Consider the following 17,492-nt stretch of genomic DNA (forward strand, 5'->3'; position numbering starts at 1 on the left):
GCTTAGCACCCGCTTACCTACTTTCCGTCTTGGTAGATTTGCCCCTTGAGGACATTTCCTGTAAATTGAATCATATAGTATGTAATCTTTTGCATATGACCTTTTCCTTAGCATAATGTTTTTGAGTTTTATCCTGGTGCTAGCTTGTTATCAATATTTAGTCCCTTTTTATTGCTGAGTAGCATTCCACTGTATTGAGTTGATATGGTTATGCATTCACACATTGGTGGACACTTAGATTGTTACCAGTTTTTGACAATTATGAATAAAGCTGCACATGGAAGTCTTTGTGTGGATATATGTTATTTCTTTTAGTTAGGTACCTAAGGTTGCAATTGCTAGGTTATATAGCAAATTATGTTTAACTTTTTAAGAAATTGCCAGTGTTTTTCAAAGTGGTTACAGCATTTTATTTACCTCCAGCAATGTATGAGGGTTTCCATTTCTCCCTATCCTCTCCAACAGTTGTTTATTGTATATCTTTAGAATGTAAAATAACCATTCTGGGACTGTGAAATAGCAACTCATGGATTTGATTTGCATTTCGCTAGAATAATCATATTGAGCATCCTTTCATGTACCTGTTAGCCATTAATATATCTCACTTATATGATGTATAATGTCTATTCAGATCTTCTGGTCCATTTTTTAAGTTGATTATCTTCTCATTTATTGAGGATTATCTATCTTTACCAATTGAACCCCCATACACAATGCACATTCATCTCTCTTGCTCTTTGTCATTCCTTTTTTTTTTTTTTTTTTTTTTTACCAGTACTTTGTACCTCCCTAAATTCTTTTTTATCCTTGAGGTTTAGTTCAGGTAGCACTTTCTTTTTGAGGGCTTTCCTGCTTAGCTATTACTTATACTTCTGACTTTCCTGGCCTCTTAGATGAATTATTACTTGTTCCTTGAAATTTAGTACTTAATTATTTTAAAAAAGTAGAATAAAGAATGGCATTGGTGGACTTAAAATTTATACTTTGGAATATTGAGTTTCTGATGTGGGTATAGTAATTTATGATTTTTCTGAGGCATGAATTTGAGTCAGTTTTGTATTACTTTTCAAGCCTGGTCTGAGGAGTTAAGTCACTTAGCCAGTAATTGAGGTTAGCTACTACCTAGGTTTCTCCTTATGAGGCGAATTATTTGCCATAGACTTATTTACAAATTTTAGAATTTTTTTTTAAGGTCCACAGACTACCCTTTATCAATTTCAGTGGCCTGAAGTTATCTTGAATTTTAAAAATTGTTTTCATGTATAACTTAGATTCTCTACTAGATTTTATGATCATTCACTTACTCATTCAGCAATCATTTACTGAGTGTCCACTGTGTTAGTAACATTGGCCCTGTCACTAAGTGTGTAGCCCCAGATGTGTCACTTAGGTATCTCTGTTTTCCTTGTATAAATCAGAAAAACAAAAGCATCTATCTCAAAGTTGCTGGACGATCTAATAAGATGCTTTGAAATCACCTGCCATAGTACCCGACACTTGGTAGCCGCTCAGTAGACATTAGGTGTTACTATGTGCAGCTTGTGATAAGAAACAAAGATGAATTGGTGCATAAGACTGACAGGGTGGGTCTTTTTTTTGCAGCGTTTACAATCTGGTGAGAATGGGAGACACAGAGCAAGTAATTAGATAAGTGAAGAGCACTACTAAGGAGAATAAAATCTCCTGTGTTACCTCACAGGGGAAATGATGGTTAATTGAGGGGATAGAGATGGGGGAATTATAGATCAAAACTGTAAGGGAAAGACTGAGTCAATGAAATGATTCCTCAAATACAGAGTTGTATTAGAAGCCTAACAATATGCGTATGTATATCTTAACTTGTTTTATCATGCTTTTGAAAATTGTGCTACTAAAAGTGTCGTATCAAAAAAAAAAAAAGTGTGGTATCAGTATACAAGTCTGTTCATAGTTAAGAGATGCAAAAAAGACATTTTCAAAGTCTGGAATATATTTTGGAAGGGCAGAATGAAGCATTTGATTTTCTACCTTAGTATTGCAACTTTGTTAAGTGTCAGGACAAACCAAGATATGGACTTGATGGTGGTGCTTCTGGAGATTAAAATTGTGAATGTATGTGTTCAATAAGTTCTGCCATACGCTTATGAGAAATGCAGATTTATGTTTTCATATGTGTTTGTGGTGGGTCAAATTTTGACTTACATGTCATTTTCAAAGTATATGTAGATTGCTCTTACTTCAAGGTCTGTATGCTGGACTATAAGAAAATTTGGTATTTAACTCAAAACACTCAGTGCTGCATCAGTTATTTAATTCTTATTTTTTATACTTTTTAATGTACATATGTGTAAAATTTTGCTACTCTATACTAAGGTAATTTTACTGAGACTTCTTTTGGAGAATAATTTTATTTATGTCTAACTACTGGTAAACCCTCTGATAAAATCATAAATGTATTATTACATGAGATGTTTCTTATTATGACTACAGTGAGCATAACTTATTTGTAGAGTAGATACATTGCTGAAAAAAATTTTTTAAAGATTTTATTTATTTGACAAAGAGAGACTGTGTGAGAGGGAACAACACAAGCACAGGAAGTGGGAGAGGGAGAAGCAGGCTCCCCGCAGAGAAGGGAGCCCAGTGTGGGGCTCAATCCCAGGACCCTGGGATCATGACCTGAGCTGAAGGCAGATGCTTAATGACTGAGCCACCCAGACACCCTGAAAAATTTTGTATAGTGTAAATATTTAGAGGTTAAGTCATTTTTCCTTTAAGATTAGAGCTGCTTTTATGAGGAAAAGTAGTCCCTAAGATCTAAAAATCTCAATAAAAATGCAAAAAAATTTTTATAATCATATTTTTAAGGAACATTGAAATGTGAAATTAATATTTCTAGATTTAAGAGTAAGTAGATATCAGCCTTTAATATTAAGCCAAACATTAAAATATTTATGAAAATATTTATTGTCTTGTTTGCTTGATTTTTTTAATTTAATTTCTCAAAATAGTTAAAATATATGTATAATGTGAAGTTTAAAAAGTACAAAGTAAAAGATGAAAAATGTTTTCTCCTATTATTTAGTCACTTAATTTTTTTCCCTTTAGGCAAACACTAGTCCTATTTCTAGCAGATTCTTTTAGCAAGTGTTCATGCATTTATATATAGCATATGTGTTGCTTTAAAAATTTCTTCTATTGTCTATTTTAAATGGAGCCTTTGACTATACATACCTCTATCCCAAATTTAAATACTTTTACTAACCCAGACTTTTAGCTGTTTGTTCTAAAAGGCTCCTTAAAATTGGGAAGAGTTATACATTTATAAAAATGCTGTCATAAAATTGGGTGGTTGGTTACTCAGCATTTATATTGTTTGTCCTTTTTTATTTTAAGATTTTATTTGAGATAGAAAGATCACAAGCAGGGGGAACAACAGAGGGAGAGGGAGAAGCAGGCTCCAGGTAGCACTAGGAGCTCAACATGGGGCTCCATCCCGGGACCCTGAAATCGTGGCCTGAGCTGAAGACAGATAGTTAACCAACTAAGCCAGCCAGGCAGCACCCCTGTTTGTACTTTTTCATATTTAAAACTTTGCTTTAAAAAAAAAAAAAAAAAAGATTAAATCTAGCTCAAACAAAGCACTTTCACACCTCTTCGATAAACCCAATATTCTTACAGGATAAACAACTAGATATTATCATCCCTGTTTTAAAAATCTATAAAATGAGGATTAAAAAGTTTATGCAGTGACAGACCTGGGATTTGACTCTTGTCTTTTTGGGCTTTCAGCCCATTTCTTTCTGCTGTATTCCACTTCTTTGACCAAGCCCAGGGCCCTGACTTAAAATACAGTATTCCTTCCATGACCCCCATAGCTACTGCTTCTTTATATCTTATACTGAGCAGAATCTATGAAATGTCTTATTGTTTATTTACCACTAGGGGTGTTAGCACTTGGAACAATAACTCTGTTCTTTTTGATTTTCACTGTAGTCACTGCAAGTTGTTGACAGTGAACAGCCATTGCATTCTTTTCTATCTAAATATTAAGTCCCATTAAAGGATCATTTTCATAATTCATGATTTCTTTGAATGCTTATTTTCACTTACTGAGTTTTCTTATATTTGCTTTACCTATATTTAATACTTCAGTGGAATTAGGCAGGCACTGGTCTGAATTGTATTGTGATTTTCATTTTGTATTTTTAATATCTTTTATACATAAAGTCTGGAATGGAAAAGAAAATTATTGATTTGGAATATTTATCACTCAAGTCACATTTCTGGTTTTGGTTTTTGAAACAGGATTCCTTCTATTTCTGAAGTAATAAGCAGTGCAGTGGTTTTCTTTATTAGAAAATAATTATGATAACATTGTAAGAGTAATATTGTTTTTCATTAATGAGTTGTTAAAATTCAGCCATTTGATTTCGGCTTGGTTCTTATCAAAACCACACTTAAGTCATTTGGTACACCTCTTGTCATCTTGTGTAAGTTACTTCAGGCTTTTTCATCTGTTAAGTGGGCATGCTGGTAATACTGAATGCTATTCTAAGATATATGTAAAACTCCTCTGCCAATTGTAAAATACACAAATATGAGATATTTTTTGTTTATTAAATTTGTTCCTATTAATGTGATTTTGGTGGGCTAATTTTAGTTTTCATCATCTTAGAAAATATTTCTCAAGGATCAGAGTATAGTTTATGTGCCAGACATTCAAGAATCAGTTTCAGTCTGTTAGAATTTTTTTAAATCCTAGTTTTAAGTTGTTTATTATGGAAAAAAAATTAATTGCATTAGAGAACTTAAATTACACATTATTTTTGGCCAGAGATGAAGACCTAAATTTGAAAAGTTTTAGAGTTATACAGTGCCTTTCTGTTATAAGTAATTAAAAAATTTAAAGATATAAAGTTAAATTTGGAAATTCAAAGTTTGAGTTATTTGTAAGCTATTCCTTAGGTGGCTTTTGTTGTTTTATGGTGGAACCTTCACTTTTCACCTTTATTCTCAAAGTTCCACTGATACTCAAGCAGTTGAGATCAATAATAATAGAATTTTATTTTATTAATGCTTATAATTCTCTGTGTGACAGGATTTCAATTAGGGCATGTTGCTGTTCCGCAATGTCTGGGGCCTAAGCTGAGGAGATTCAAATGACTGGCTGATATGTGAATGGCTGGGTACGATAATCCTCTGGAGGCTTCTTTACTTAGAAGTCTGGTGCCTGGGCTGTAATGACTTGAGAGCTGGGCTCAGCTGGGATTGTTGACAGAGTCTCCTTGGGGTTTAGGCTTCTCACCTCAGGGCTGCTGGATTCTAAGAGTAGGTATCTGGAGACCTAGCATTACAACAGAAGCAGTAATGGGTAAGTAGCTGCTTACCCTTCTTTGACCTCATGTTGGTAGTTGTCCTCTGTTAACTTCCAACTGCATTCTGCTGCTTATATATGTATCTCTGCAACTAGCCCTGATTCAAGGTGAGGAGAATTTAGATTTTGTATCTTGAAGGAAGTTCTGCAAGGTTACTTTGCAGAAGCCGTGTGGGATAGGAGATAATATAGTGACCATTGACCATGTATAGACTAATACAGTCTGCCACATGATGTCCTCATTGTCAAATTTATGTCTTATTATCTACTGAATAGTGCCACTTGAACATTTCAATGGCTTAAAATAAAACACTACTAAAACATACCTTTTCTTCACCCCTGCTCCTTTACCCTTACTCTCTCACATAGTGAGAAAACTGCATTTTGTGTCTAAGTTAATGGTACCTCTATTACACAGTTATGCAAGCCAGATCTCCGCTTGCTGACAGTCTCTCCTCCCCTAGATAAGTGAGATTGTTTCATTGGTTTTCTTTTGAGGTGTTCATGGAATTCACATTTATCCATCCCTATCATCACATCTTTAGACCATTGCCTCCTCTTTAGGTTGCTGTAGCATTCTATTTAACTTCTGTATTTTTATTTACTCCTTAGCTGTATAAGATGCGGTTCTTAAGTCACATAATTGGCTTTGAAAAAGTAAACCGAGTAGAACATATACATCCAAAGAATGTTATTTTCAAAGTAATTTCTGCATTTTTGCTTTTAAAAAATTTTCTACAAATAATTTTTGAGCAGCTACCATGCATAAGACATTGTGTTAGCCATATTTGTTCTGTAATCTGTATTTCCCTTTTATAATGTTCATGACTGTTCATGTTGCACTATAATTCTTTTTCTTTTTTTTAATTGTGTTAGTCACCATAAAATTCATCATTAGTTTATGGTGCATTTGTTTTTTAATAAATGTTTTTTTTAAAAGTTGCTTCCATATATATATATGTATATGTATATACATATACACACACATACACATATAGTCATAATTGATCAAATCACTGTTTTTAATTGATCCTATATCATCTTTCTAGTTTGGGTTGCAGGCTTCTGGAGGCTAATGAGAGCTGTGTTCTCTTTTTCTAGAATAAACTTACAATTTGAAATGGTTCAAAGAAGGACTAAAGTTAAGAAGTTTTGTTTTGTGGTTGCATACCATTCTTCATACTTGGCTGTGTGCCAACTGTGACTAATTGGCAGTTAGATTCCAATTCCCTTTCTAGAGATTTTTCCTTCTGTGGGGTTATTCATTTAAAAGAAACAGGAAAGAACTGCAAACAATGAATTTCACAAATATTTCTGAATACTGGCACTATTATGGTAATTGATGCATAGCCTCCTACATGCTGCTTTGAAGGAGACAGCAGTTTGGATGTATAAGTTCTAATGTGTTTAATAAAATAAACTATTTATTTCACTTATAAGGTTTTTCTTTAGATTACCAGTTTAGTTTGCATTGAGTAAATACTGTTGTCCTACAAACTATACTTAAGACAAAATAATGTCTTGAGAGGTAGATCTAAATTGTTCATAGTGTATAGATGATGGCATTTGTTGAATTGTATTGGTATTATTTTGAAGTCTGTATTTGTATTTTCATTGGGTGAAAAGCTGCTAAGCAGGTTGATAGCATAATATTATGTGAGGGAATATTTAATACACTTTGGGAATCAAGCACATAACTTGTTTATAATCAGTTATTTTTCAGTAAATCTTTATTTCCTATTTATTAAGTAAGTCCTGTGCCTTATCAGTTGTGTTCACTTGGTTCCAGTTATTTAATGTACCTAGAAGGAATAAACTGGTATTTCTTTCAAAGTACTTCAAATCTGTATTTTTTATGCTAATTCCCAATGACCCATTTCCTCCAGTTTTAATCTTTCTATATATAAGGCAGTGGTTGTGATTCTGTAGTTTTCAAAAATTTTTATAAAACGAGTTCTAAAGGAATAGGGAGAATTAATGGCTAGAGAGAAAGTAATTCCCACAAGAATTTCAGTAATAAAGTTTTAAAGGTCTAGGACTACATAGTTTAAAAACCTAACTATCACTGAACAGATTCGTCATCTGATTTTTAGCTTATTTCAGCTCAGAAGTGATGACTTTTCTTACGATATCCAATATTGTCTATTTGCGTTGTCTAGTGTTTCCAAAGCAGTGTAAAAAAAATATTTTGCAGTTTGTGGTCATCCTTGTCATGATTCTCACTTTAATGGCAAAGTATTTCACAGTTATGCACTATGTGGTTTTTAGTTTGAGCATACTAATATTTCTTAATTTGATGCTTTAATATTTTTTTCATCCAAGTGTGTTTTCTTTAATAATTGAGAATTAGTTTACTTCTTGATTCTACTGTTGAAGGCCAACATGAAGCAAACTGTTTCTAAGCCCTAATTTATTAAAATAATTGCCTCAAAACTCTGTATTACTGGGTATTCATTATAAGAAAGTCAAAGGAATTCCTTTTTAGCGTGCACTCACTCGTCCAAGAATTCTTACAAGTACAATAAATGGGTGGGTGAAACCAAAGCCAGGGTAAATAAAATTCAACTATCTTCTACTCATTTCTTTTAACTGCTTTATAGCAGTGATTCTTAAACTTTTTTGCAGATCAGAATCCCCTTGAAGCCATGTAAAAACACAGACTGTAGGACTCATTACTAGAGTACTAATTTGATACTTACTAATTCAGTATGTCTCTGTGGGTCCTGGTGGTTGGTGGTGATGCTGCTGGTTCTGAGGCCATATTTTGAGAAGCACTGCTTTATAATGTTTATCCTAATAATTGTAGAATGAATTTTTCCACTCAGTTCCATTAGTTAATAGAAGGTTTCTTAAATATAACACAGTGTGTCCTGTGTTATACACTAAGACCAGAGAAACTAGTTTCTGGATCATTACTTACCAGCTGTCTGACTTTAAAGTTATTATTTAACAAATCTGTTACATGGTTTCCTCCTCCATAAAATGAAGAGTTGTCCTTTGAGGATAAAATTAGGTAATGTGTGGAAAAATGTTTTAAACTCTACATTGCTGCACAAATGTAAAGTAGTATTGTATATTCTTTAAAATTTTCAGCTTGTTTTAAAATACTGTGGCTAGAGGATAATGTGCTAAGCGAAATAAGTCAGTCAGAGAAAGACAATTATCATATGATCTCACTGATATGTGGAATTTAAGAAACAAGGCAGAGGATCATAGGGGAAGAGAGGAAAAAATGAAACAAGACGAAACTAGAGAGGGAGACAAACCTTAGAGACTCTTAATCACAGGAGACAAACTGAGGGTTGCTGAAGGGGAAGGGGTAGTGGGATAGGGTAACTGGGTGATGGACATTGAGGAGGGTAGTGTTGTAATGAATCTTCTTACAGAAGACTGATGATGAATCACATACCTATAGCCTGAACAACAAACAAACCAAAAATACTGTGGCTTATCATACTGTTATGTTAAATATTTTGGGAAGTACTTATTTTCTGCCTCCCCCTATTGCCCCTTGTCCTTTTAATCTTGATTACTTTTTAGTGACAATGTCTTTAAGTAGTCTCAAATGGGCTTGGAAAGGAAACATGTTAAAATGAATACACAGTCTTGGGATTCTATAAGTAAAAGCATTTTGTGGGACCAGAAAGGTAACTATGCAAGCTATGTTGATAGTTGTCAGTGGGAAAACTTGTAATTATTCCGTGACCTTTAAAGATTTTATCAAAACAGGGACGCCTGGGTGACTCAGTAGGTTAAGCGGCTGCCTTCAGCTCAGGTCATGATCCCAGGGTTCTGGGATCAAGTCTTACACGGACTCCTTGGTCAGCAGGGAGCCTGTTTCTCCCTCTGCCTCTGCCTGCCACTCTGCCTGCTTGTGCTCTCTCTTTCTCTCTCTCTGACAAATAAGTAAATAAAATCTTTTAAAAAAAAAATTTTATCAAAACATTTAAAACTTTTTTTTACTGTGGTTATAAGTGTATAGGGAAAGGAAAAAGTAAAACTCCTATTTAGTACAAGGTAATTTAAAACATTAGAAATGTTGAGTTAAATTGTTTTATTTCCTTGTAAAAAAAAAAACATCCAGATCAGTTTGAATACTGCTAACTTTGTATATGGAGATAGAAAAAAATATAGTACTATCTGAATTAGAGAAACATTACATTCAGTGTAGTTTATGTTAGTTATGTTTTATTAGACTATTTACATATGGACATTTAGGGGTGCCTGGATGGCTTAGTTGGTTGAATGTCCAACTCTTGATTTTGGCTCAGGTCATGATCTCAGTGTTGTGGGATTGCATTCATGTCAGACTACACGCTCAGTGGGGAGTCTGCTTGAGATTCTCTCTTTATGCCCCCACTAAAATAAATAAATAAATAAATAGGTAGATAAATATGGACATTTAAAAAAAAATGGAATCAGGGTGGTGGGGTTATGGACATTGGGGAGGGTATGTGCTATGATAGTGCTATGAGGTGTGTAAACCTGGTGATTCACAGACCTGTACCCCTGGGGCTAATAATACATTATGTGTTTAGAAAAAAATAAAAAATTAAATGAATAAAAATAGTGGAATCATAGAATAAAATGGCTCATAGAGTCTGATAAGATCCTTTGAACCCTAATGTTTTAGAGCAAAGGTCAGCCAATCTTTTCTATAAAGGGCTTTTCAGGCCAAGAAGAAAAATCAGGGATATTATGTAAGTACTTATATAATAAGAGAAAACAAATTTATACAGAGAAGGAGAAAGTCAATGAAATTTACACATTTTTTGTTTTTATTGACGAGATTCAAAATAATCATAATCGAGTATAAATTTTGTAATCCTGGTCTAAGGAGAATTCTCTTAGGTGGAGTAACATCTTCACTGAGTTTGAAGGTTAGTGTACCCCGTTGTCAAATTGATTGACGACAGTGTTCAGATGTTCAGCTGTAAAAACTATTTCTAAACTTAGGAAAAAGTGGTGGGTGGGTTTGGCATGTGAGCCATAGTTGTTGACTGATGTTTTGGAATACAAGAGACTTTTGCTATCATCTAGTATTGAAGTGAGGGTTGTTTCCCAAGATCACAAGGCTATTTAGTAATAGGTGGTGTGAAATCATAGTGGTATTTAAAATAAACTACTTCTGATGTTCTTAACTGATGTATTATTAACCAGAATACGCTCTTTCCTACTGTTTTTATAAATGGAAATTCACCTTCTACAAAAACTGCCAATTAGTATTTTAAAAACGAAAAATAAGGTTTTAAAATTTTTAATGAAGATTTGGGGGCAGTTAATAGATTTTTCCTTCATTTGTACTGTATTTTTAAGGTGACTTAATTTTAATTACATGTATTGGTGAACTGTACAGTTTTTTAGTATCAGATATTATGAGCTTTTTTAAAGTAGTATTTTAAATATCTACAGTTACTGTTTTCATATTGTCCCCCTTCCACTTCTACCACTGGTAAAATGGAAAGAGCTTTAATCCACAGAGGACTAGACTGAAACACCAAATATTAAATGCTTGGCACAGAGTAGGTAATGAATAAATTGTGTGTGTATGACAAAGTAATTTGACAAAGCCACTTTATAAAGGGCTTAATATAGTCTCCAGATGACTTTTACTAATTATTAAATTATAGTTTAGTAGTTTCTTTTGATACCAAATTTAACACGTTTATTCAGTATTCAAAGATACATCTATGTAATAGAGTGGTTAAGAAACCAGGATCTGGAAGTAGATTATTTAGTTGTGAAACCTGATTAGCCATACACCCAAGCCGTGCAGCCCTTGAGCAAATTAACCTCTTTGTGCCTCACTTTCCTGATCTTTAAAATGAAGATGTTAGTACAAATCTCATAGAGCTGTGAGGCTTAATTATGTTGGTACATAGTTTGTTCTCAAGAACTATTGGTTACAATAATAGTAATTATAAATGTTATATTTGACTGTTTTACTTTCCAACTTTTTTCAGACAGGTTTAATCAGTTAACCAGACATTCCCCCCCACGCCCCCAGCCTATCAGTTAAATTTAAGGGTCTTTTATTACAGGTAGGATTTACCTAATTTACCTCATTTCATAAGTTATAAACAACAAAAGGGAAAATTTCCCATTGGACTGGGCATGTGTATTTTATAGTGCTTTATGTAGTCATAAGTAGAAATATTGGTTAAATATCAGCACATGTACGTGGTCAAGAAGTTATAGTCCTAATCTGATACCTTGAGATAATCACAAGAGTGATTACATGTAGAGGTTTTTTTTTTTAACCCCTCACGGAACATGTACCCTATATTTTATAACTTGAATACATAATATTCCATTCTCAGTATTAATGCTTCTGGTTAGCATAGTTACTTCACCAAAAAAAATCTACTTTGACACAAGAAATTCTTTGGGAATTAGTAATCCGCAGTTGTATTTAACTTATGGTTATTAATATATATTCTTTGTATAGTTTCATTAAACTGAAATACATTAAACTGTATTTCATTAAACTGTGTAAATTAATACATTTAGCAGCAAAAGAATTTTAGTACTGAATTTCTTTTCAATTTGCATTCTTCCCAACTTCTTATAGAAGTTACAAATGAGTTTACAAAGCCTGTAATCAAATTACTTAATGGTCTTTCTTTTGTCATGTTTTCTAACATATGCCTCTTTTTTCTCCCCAGAGGAAATAAAAGCGGAAACTGAAAAACAGAGGTTTGTGGGGTTTCTTTTCTTTATTAAAAATAATTTGCAGACATATCTTGGCCAAATAGTAATGTAATCACCAATATGTGGCAGATTTTCTGTATATGATCTTTATAATAAAACTAGTAAAAAATGGCATAAGAAGTGTAAGCAAAAGATCTCATAAATAAGTCTATAAGGGTATTCCTGAAATACCATCTGATATGTTTTAAAGTCTTTGCTTAAAAACTTTGATTCATATTTAGGAGGATTACTAAATATTTGTTTTGTAATTTAAATACTTTCTAAGTAATTAAATAACTAGTTTATTTGATTTTTCTTGCATTTAGTTACAGTAGCCACTAGCTTTTGACCTGTAGCAAATTGAAATTTCCCTAGGGTTTGGGTACCCTTATGAAATATGGGAAGATAAAATTTGGTTTAGTAAAATTCCCTTTAGAACTGAAACTTTGTATTTTTATATGAGTTTATCATCAATATGAAAAATGTGATATTCTATTTGGACTCTTCTTTTTCCTTTAAGTCCTCCTCATGGAGAAGCGAAAGGTGGATCAAGCACCCTTCCACCAGTGAAATCAAAGACAAATTTTATTGAAGCAGACAAGTACTTCTTACCCTTTGAATTGGCATGCCAGTCTAAATGTCCTCGTATAGTTAGTACATCTCTTGATTGTTTACAGGTATGTGTAAAATGTCATTATCTAAAAACTAATTGAATGTGTTTCTAAACATTACTCATAATTGGTGATTCAGACATTTTCCATGAAAGCCTTGAATATTTTTGTTGTGATAAGAGACCAAATGGTTGCTTATGTTTGAGAGAGAGAAAATAATAGTTGTAAAAAAATGTTCCTAGTTTAAGGGTAACAAAAATCATTAGTTAGCTTAGTGAGACACATTATCTTTACTAAGTGTCGATTTGGTCTCATTTTCCATCAGTGAGATGAAAGAACAGTAAGACTTTTAACCTGCTGCTGAATTTACATATTTCATGATTTGCAGATTTTACTAAATCATTTGCAAATGATTTTACTAAATGCTTTCTGTTTTATTTAAAGCAGTAGGTTAATATTGACAGTTTAGTATTTATATTCACTGCCAGACTAAAGCTCTGATTTTCATTTATGTCAGAAAAATTCCTGAAATCTTTCGTCCTGTTTAATTTACATGCACACACACAGAGGATTCTTTTAAGACTTAAGATACTTGTAAAATACCCAGATAGAGGGGTCTTATCTTTTTAGGTATTTTTACTGTTCAGGAACTTATACCTATTTAACTGATATTTCAATGGCTAGGAAAAGACCATATTCATATGATTTTTTTCCAAAGATAGATTAAGTTCATTTGATTTATAACCTTATTTTCCCTGAAAAATTAAAAATTAAAATTATGATATCTAAGGCTTTCAGGGCTTTAATGGATGATGAATGAACAAATCTGTGATTTATAGCCAGTGTGTGGAAATTGAGTTTTCTGCATTTTCACAGATCTGATGTGGAAAGAGATTCTGAGTCACTTAAATGTGTTAATACAGCTTTCACAAAAGCAGTATCAATATAATGGTATAATGCAGTAAGCTATTCTGATTCATCAGAGATAAGGTCTGAGACCTGGCTTTCTCAAAATATTGCCTGATGGTTTTATTGTGGCTATTATGTTTTTGTGGTTATTATGAATATCAGTAATTTTACATGTTTATAGCTAATAAAGTTTGCTTCAGGAAAAGTTGGTAAAACCTTGGCTTTGATTTTACTTTAATGTTTTTGTGTAAAAAGTTTAATATTACTGAATTATATGATTTTAATGTATATTTAATTAGCATATTTATTAGCTTAACAGGGATCTTGGATTCTTTTCCCATTTCAGAAACTTATTGCTTATGGGCACTTGACTGGCAATGCTCCAGATAGTACAACACCAGGCAAAAAATTAATTGATAGAATTATTGAAACAATTTGTGGCTGCTTCCAAGGTCCTCAAACAGACGAAGGAGTTCAGTTGCAGATAATAAAGGTAACTGATTATATAGTGAATTTGTAATTCATAATCCCCATTTTTTAAAATCAGAAACCATTATCTTGGAAATATTTTGAAATCTCATTTTATGTGCTTACCAACTGTAATAGAGGTAATTTAGGGGTTTTGTTGAATGTTATGAGTTCAACAATAAGATTATATTTCCAAGTCTTTTATTTTGAAGGTTCCGATTTAGGCTTGGGCCCCCAGAGTTTTTCAGTTTCTGTAATGTTGACTGTATATATTCCATCTTCCGAGCTTTAGGTCCATGTGATGTTCCTTTGACCCCTCTACTTTTTTCTCTACTTCTGGATTCTTTATAGTCTGACCTCTAGTCTCATGCTTCATCATGTGAACTATTTGTGTACCAGCTTTCCTGATTTCCTTGTACCTTTTCATCTGCTGAACCTGCTTAGCCGAACTTGGTGCTGGGTTTGTGCTATAATATACCTGGATAATTAAAGTCCTTTAAAGAAAAGGCACTCAGGAGGCGCCTGGGTGGCTCAGAGGGTTAAGCCTCTGCCTTCAGCTCAGGTCATGTTCTCAGGGTTCTGGGATCGAGTCCCGCATGGGGCTCTCTGCTCAGCAGGAAGCCTGCTTCCCCCTCTCTCTGCCTGCCTCTCTGCCTACTTATGATCTCTGTGTCAAATAAATAAATAAAATCTTTAAAAAAAAAAAAAAAAGAGAAGTCACTCAATTATTTTTTCAGTGTCTTATAAATTTTGAATTCTTAATATGACTACTAATGGTAGTGGTGATGCATTTATACAGTAAAATTTTCTTACACCTTTAGTACTTTTGAAATCATTTACATGTATCAAATGTTTTTCATGTGTGAATGTAGCCCTTTCTGAGCCTTTCAGTTTCATATCTGTATTCACTTCACAAGTCATATTTTTATTTTAAAAAAGCTAGTTGGCTTATCATTTGTCAGTTGGCCTATCATTTGCAGCTACATATGAGTCATAGTTTATTTAGCTTATACTCAGTGCTGACTGCATAGCATTGTACAGCATAAAAGGACCGAGGAGTCCTTGCTCTTGAGAAATTGCAGGTACCCTAATGTATGAACTTTCATGCAAATTTAAGTTGTTGACTTTGTTGGAGGATTCACTTAGGAGTATTTTAAATGCTTTATTCTAATTTAATCTGATATTTTAATGCTGTATCCTATTTGTAAACCTCTTCAACAACAACAGCAGTACATTTATTGAGTCTGGTCTATAAGCAAGATCTCAGAAAAATTTGGAAGTGAGTAGGACATTGTGTATCCTCCAAAGTTGACAGTCTCATTTGATAGATATAGCATATGAAGCATATCTCTGTTCTTTAGTGACAGAGTTAATGCTGCGCATTTTAAGAAACTAAGTAACATTTTTATTAAAATGAAACTTGGGTTGAAATAGTATGAATGAATAGTTTTCTAGTGTTCTAGGTTTGGATTATTTGGAAATTATTACCAATTGATGATATGTATCCAAGGCTGGTAGAAATTCTCTTGGTGTACACTGAGAATTCTGTTGGTGTATACATGAAAGTGGTAATGGTGTCTGAAAATACTCATATTTTTGTGCTGAAACTCTGGGTGTAGAAAATTGCTTCAACTGTGTCTTTCTATTTATTTATTTATTTATTTATTTTGTGTGTGTGTCTTTTTAAAGGCTTTACTTACTGCAGTAACATCTCAACACATAGAAATTCATGAAGGAACTGTACTGCAAGCTGTGAGAACATGTTACAATATCTATCTAGCAAGCAAAAATCTCATCAATCAGACAACAGCCAAAGCTACTCTTACTCAGATGCTAAATGTTATCTTTGCACGCATGGAAAACCAAGCAGTAAGTATTAAAAACAGAGAGATTTAAAGAATACCTCAGGCATCAAATATAGAGAAGAGTTTATAGAGAAATTACAGTGAAATCTTTTGTGCTTGTAGAGAAGAATATTTTCATTTACAGTTCTACTTACTGGAGATCTGTGGAATTATTTTGCTTTGTTTTGAGGTTTTGCTGACTTATCTGACTTTGGAAAAAACATTTTTCATGGTGCACAAGTAGAATTTGAAAGGTATTTATTGTTGTTATCCTCATGGACGTGTTTATGAATTGATGATATTTTTTATTGTAGTCAAGCTTAATAGATCAATTTAATGTAGATATAAAACTACCTAATTTGATCTGTTCTGCTATAAAATATTTTAGTCATTGCATCCTTTAAAAATAAAATATGTATCTATATTGTGGAAATACATTTGGTAGGGTAAGAGATCAACTGAAGAATCATTTGTCCATATTTTTAAATTGTTCAGGTCTTCATAATTACAAATCAACTTTTAACGTTTTTTTGAGCCCATTTTAAACTTCAGATATTCCAGGGATATCTCCTTTACTCTCTTTCCTTATTTCCAGCATCTTATATATAACCATATTATAATAATCAGAATCAGAAATTGACACTTGTACATTACTTTTAAATAAACTGTAGAGCCTACTTGTATTTCACCAATTTTCCTACACATGTCCTTTTTTTTGTTTCAAGATTGAATCCAGAATCTGACATTGTGCTTAATCTGAATTTAGTAAAGGATAGGGATGTTGCTAAATATCTTGAAGCACACAGGACAGCCCCTCTCCACAGCAAAGAATTATCTGATCTAAAATCTTAGTAGCACTGATGTTGAGAAACCCTAGTCTAGAAAGTATGGAAGTCTATAGAAAATGTTTAGAGGTTTATTTTCATGCAATAACATTTTTTTAAAGGATATTTCTAGAATTTCTGTAACTCTGGAATAAATAGAACTAGAATTCAGTGCCATGCTTATCTATGATCCAAAGCATGCGCTTGCCCCACTAAACCATAGCGCAGATCTGTTGAAGTTTAGGCTGAGGGTAGGAATCCATTGCAAGTTGTAGGTTCTTCACTGCTAGTTTGGAAGTTGACTTTCTCATGAGTGGGTTAAAGTATTGGTCTGAAAATTCTGTTCTAGTTCCAACTGTGCATCTAGTTGTTCCCATCAGTTTCCGTATCTGTAAAATATGGGATTTGGACCATGCGTATTACAAGATTCTTCCTACCTTTTGAGCATTAAAATATTTTAATTTAAATTTATATTTATTTTATAAATTCATATAATTAGCTCTGGTATTTCCACATAAACTGGAATATTACTAAGAAATATGAAATGTTCATTTCGGGCACAGTAAAGTATTTACCTTTATGGAAATTAACTCTGTGAGAGTCATTCTTATTAGGCCATGAGGACCAGAAGAGATGTGTCTAAAAGCAATAAAGTGCTAAAAAATGAATTCCTGTGGTTCTGATCATTACCTTTTTAGCATAAGTAAGCCAGTTTTATAGGTGGTATTGTATATATAATAATGACATGTCTTCTAAAATAAAATTCAACATTTGTTGTACAGTTTTTCAT

The 17,492-nt window shown here is 33.0% G+C and overlaps 1 protein-coding gene across 2 annotated transcripts in view; it reads left to right on the forward strand.

Annotated features, from left to right (window-relative positions):
* Positions 1-17,492, forward strand: part of ARFGEF1 (ADP ribosylation factor guanine nucleotide exchange factor 1) — a 155,210-nt gene that overhangs the window by 36,295 nt on the left and 101,423 nt on the right. For both annotated transcript variants that reach the window (XM_059166286.1, XM_059166287.1), the window contains exons 2-5: positions 12,022-12,052; positions 12,567-12,723; positions 13,913-14,059; positions 15,724-15,903. In XM_059166286.1, coding sequence (XP_059022269.1) covers positions 12,022-12,052; positions 12,567-12,723; positions 13,913-14,059; positions 15,724-15,903 — 515 coding nt within the window. The remainder of the gene's footprint in view (positions 1-12,021; positions 12,053-12,566; positions 12,724-13,912; positions 14,060-15,723; positions 15,904-17,492) is intronic.

Source organism: Mustela lutreola, chromosome 3, assembly GCF_030435805.1.
Source record: "Mustela lutreola isolate mMusLut2 chromosome 3, mMusLut2.pri, whole genome shotgun sequence".
Lineage (NCBI taxonomy): Eukaryota > Metazoa > Chordata > Mammalia > Carnivora > Mustelidae > Mustela > Mustela lutreola.